At 39.5% G+C, this 4,187-nt stretch overlaps 1 protein-coding gene across 1 annotated transcript; it reads left to right on the top strand.

The window, feature by feature from the left end:
* Positions 1–2,139: 2,139 nt before the first annotated feature.
* On the top strand, positions 2,140–3,087 carry LOC131902609 (vomeronasal type-1 receptor 4-like). The gene has a single exon (XM_059253623.1). The coding sequence runs from the start codon at positions 2,170–2,172 to the stop codon at positions 3,085–3,087; it is 918 nt and encodes a 305-aa protein (XP_059109606.1). The 5' UTR covers positions 2,140–2,169.
* The last annotated feature ends 1,100 nt before the right edge of the window (positions 3,088–4,187 follow it).

The raw sequence follows: 4,187 nt of genomic DNA, 5'->3' as shown, positions 1-4,187 counted from the left end.
TTTCACAGCTTAACACTTAGTTGAAAGTGACATTGAACTTGACATCTGTATATGGGATGGTTAATTTTAACTGATGGATGGAGACTGATTGTTCCTCTGGAAAACAATATATGAAGTAAGCTGCAGATTAAATAAGAGCTTTCAAAGACATGATTCAAAGACAGGAGTTTCCAAAGAATTTGTCTGGGCAAATGGTTTAACTGTAATCGTGTATCACCACATTTTGAGTGTGGCTGAGGGAAGATAATGATGGCTTATTTTCTCTCCAGTTTCTGCTTCCTCATTAAAATAGGAAAGATACACAAAAGTATGGATAAATAAAATACTTTGGTACCTGGGGATTTTTCCAGATGTACGTGTAAATTGAGTTCTTTTTATATTTTGAAAATCAGCCCTCTGTGAGATGTGGGGTTGGAGATGATCTTTTCCATTCTGAAGGCTGATGTTTTGTTCTACTGACAGTATCCTTTGCCTCACAGAAGCTTTTCAGTTTCATGGGGTCCCATTTATTAGTTGTTGATCTTAGTGTCTGCATTATTGGTGTTCTATTCAGAAAATGGTCTCTTGTGCCAATTGTTCAAGGTTGTTCCCCACTTTCTCTTCTATCAGGTTCAGTGTAGCTGGATTTATGTTGAGTTCTTTGATCCACGTGGACTTGAGTTTTGTACATGGTGATGGATATGGATCTATGTGTAATCTTCTACATGCAGACATTCAGGTAGATCAGCACCATTTGTTGAAGATACTTCCTATTTTCCAGTGTATAATTTTTGCTTCCTTGTCAAAAATCAGGTGTCCATACATGTATTGTTTTATGCATGGGTCTTTGATTCCATTGATCAACGTTTCTTTTTTTATGTCAATAACATGTGGGTTTTATTACTATTGTTCATTAGTACAGCTTGAAATCTGGGATGGTGATACCTCTAGAAGTTGTTTTGTACATGATTCTTTTAGCTATCTGGGTTTTTTGGTTTTCCATACGTAGTTGAGTATTGTTCTTTCGAGGTCTGTAAAGGATTGTGTTTGGATTTTCATGGAGATTGCATTGAATCTTTACCTTGCTTTCGGTAGGATGGCCATTTTTACTATGTTAATTTTACAAATCTATGAGCATGTTAGATACTTCCATCTTCTGATATATTGTTCAATATTCTTCTTCAAACACTTTATGTTCTTGTCATATAGGTCTTTCACTTGCTTGGTTAGAGTTAAACCAAGATATTTTATATTCTTTGTGGCTATTTTGAAGGGTATTTTTTTTATTTCTTTCTCAACCCAGTTATCATTTGTATATATGAGGGCTATTGATTTTTTTGAGTTAGTCCTGTATGAAGTCACTTCACATAAGATGCTTATCTGCCGAAGAAGTTACCTCATAGAACTTTTGTGGTTGCTTATGTACATAAGGATATATATGTATAAATTGAGGTTCATATTTGTGATCAGAAAACTGGTTACTTTTTTGAAATATTTTGTATTCTATCACTTTGATGATCTGTATAAAATTTTTACAAAAGCTGATAGGTTCTTTTTTGGCCACTTACTTTACTTACATGATTTTGTGAATTACAAGTTTGAATTCTTGTCATTTTAAAGATATAGTAATTTTACTTTATGACTCTAGTGTTATAACTGCCTGTATGTCTGGCACCACATTTGTGCAGTGCCACAAAAACCATGATAGGGCATTCAACTTGGGAAACTGATGTTATAGGTGATAGGAACGACCATGTGAGTGCTGGATTAGAACAAGAGTCATGTGAAGAGCCATCTCTCCAACCTCGAATTTGTATTTCTTAACGCATTTTATCATTGAGGGAAGATGTTGCATTCGAAAGATAAAATAATGTGTTCCCTGGTTTACTGTTCATATGTTTGTATGCCACAATGTGTGACAATGGGTGATGTGTGGACCAAGAATGATACAGTTGTATCACTAATAGCCTTGTACCATGAGGTGAGGGAAAGTACATGAAGTACAAAATAATAAACTGGGTTGTCTATGCAGTGTTCTACAGGACAAGTTCCTATACTGTGATACCATAGTGTCTCCCTTCATAGAAGAAGTAAGACATAAATCATTCTAATGCTCAGACATTGAGAAGTGTTTTGAAGGCAGCAGTGTTCTTCCTGGTCATCACTCCAGCCTGCACAGAGATTGTCTCCATGTCCTCTCAGAATAAAACTCTGAAAGCCACTGAGGAATTGGCTCTCCAGACACTCCTGCTTTTCGAGATTGCGTCTGGGACACTGGCCAACATTCTTCTGTTTGTCCATAATTTCTCTCCCATCTTTACTGGCTCTCGACTGAGGCCCACACAGGTCATTGTCACCAACTTGGCTGTGGCCAATGTGTTCATTCTCCTTGTCACTGCATTTCCAGACAACGTGATGGTTTTTGTTTCAAGGAGTCCTCAAACTAACCTGCAATGCAAAACTGGGTACTTCATTCGCCTGGTGGCTCGAAGCACAAACATGTGCTCCACCTGTGTCCTGAGCATCCATCAGTTTCTCACTCTTGTCCCTGGTCACAGGGGTAGGTTGATGCCTCGAGGAAGAGCCCCTGATGTCCTGAGTTATTCTTGTTACAGTTGTTGGTGGTTCAGTGTCTTAAATAATGTCCACATTCCAATCAAAATCAGTGGTCCACAGAGCACAGGCAATGACACTCACAATCAAGGCAAGTGGTTCTGCTCCACATCTGGATTCAGTGCAGGCATTGTCATCTTGCTTTTTGCCCATGATGCCATATTCATCAGCATCATGGCCTGGACCAGTGTTTCCATGGTGCTTCTCCTCCATAGACATCACCAGCAAACACAGCACATCCTCGCTGCCAATCAGAACCACCGAGGCCATGCTGAGTCTAGAGCAGCCCACACCATCCTCATGCTGGTGGTCACATTTGTTGGCTTGTACCTCCTAAATTTCATTTGTGTTATCTTACACACTTTTTTAATGGACTATCGCATCTGGTTGAGGCATGTAGGTGAAGCTTTGACGGCGTGCTTCCCCACTATTTCTCCTTTCCTGTTGATCTTTAGGGATCCTAAGGATCTCTGTTCTGTGCTCTTCAACTGCTGAAAACCACAGTCAACATGCAAACATAGAAGACAGCTTTACTAACAGCCGTACACACTCTATTAAGTAAAAGTTGTTTGAAAATCCTTCCTCATAAGCCAGACATGTTGATTCACTGAACTTATCGCACCTCTGGGGAGACTGAGCCAGGAGGATTGCAATGTAACCAATGGCATGTCAGCCTGCAGAGTGAGATCCAGGCCAAATTGTGACAAGGAGACCCAGTCTCACAACTCTGTATCTCCACCCTGTTTTTCTCTGCTGAGTAGTACTCCATTGTGTATATGTACCATATTTTCTTTATCCATTCTTCAGTTGAGGGGTATCTAGATTGTTTTCAAGTTCAGGCTATTACAAATTGTGGTGGTATTATGTTCCCCAAATATTGTGTACCCTAATAAACTTATCTGGGGTCACAGAACAGAATAGTGACTAGATATAGAGGCCAGAAAATGGTGGCACACACACCTTTAGTCCCAGCATTCCAGAAGCAGAAATCCCTCTGGATCTCTGTGAGTTCAAGGCCACATTGGAAACAGCCAGGCATGGTGCCATACGCCTTTAATCCCAGAAAGCGAGGCTTTAATCCCAGGGAGTGATGGCAGAAAGCAGAAAGGTATAAAGGCGTGAAGATCAGAAACTAGAAGCTTTTAGCTTGTTAAGCTTTTAGGTTTTGAGCAGCACAGTTCAGCTGAGATTCATTCTGGATGAGGACACAGAGGTTTCCAGTCTGAAGAAATAGGGTCAGCAGAGAAACTGGCAAGGTGAGATCTGCTTCTCTGATCTTCCAGCATTCACTCCAATACCTGGCTCAGGTTCGATTTTATTAATAAGACTTTTTAAGACTTCTGCTACAATCTTCTACACCAGAGATTCTTCCATCTCTTGAATTCTGTTGGTTATGCTTGCATCTGTGTTTCCTGTTCCTTGACTCAGATTTTCTATTTCCAGCATTTCCTCTGTTTGTGTCTTCTTCATTGTTTCTATTTCAGTTTTCTGGTCTTGAACTGTTTCCCTCACATGTTTAATTGCTTTTTCCTGGTTTTCTTGACTTTCTTTAAGTGATTTATTGATTTCTTCCAATTTTTTATTTGTCTTTTTCT

Source organism: Peromyscus eremicus, chromosome 1, assembly GCF_949786415.1.
Source record: "Peromyscus eremicus chromosome 1, PerEre_H2_v1, whole genome shotgun sequence".
Lineage (NCBI taxonomy): Eukaryota > Metazoa > Chordata > Mammalia > Rodentia > Cricetidae > Peromyscus > Peromyscus eremicus.
The sequence above is the reverse complement of the archived record's forward strand: the minus strand, read 5'-3'. Positions and strand labels throughout refer to the sequence as shown.

What these genes read in the sequence shown, in the direction of transcription:
- LOC131902609 (XM_059253623.1), top strand. Translation starts at nt 2,170, where the DNA reads ATGTCCTCTCAGAATAAAACTCTGAAAGCCACTGAGGAATTGGCTCTC.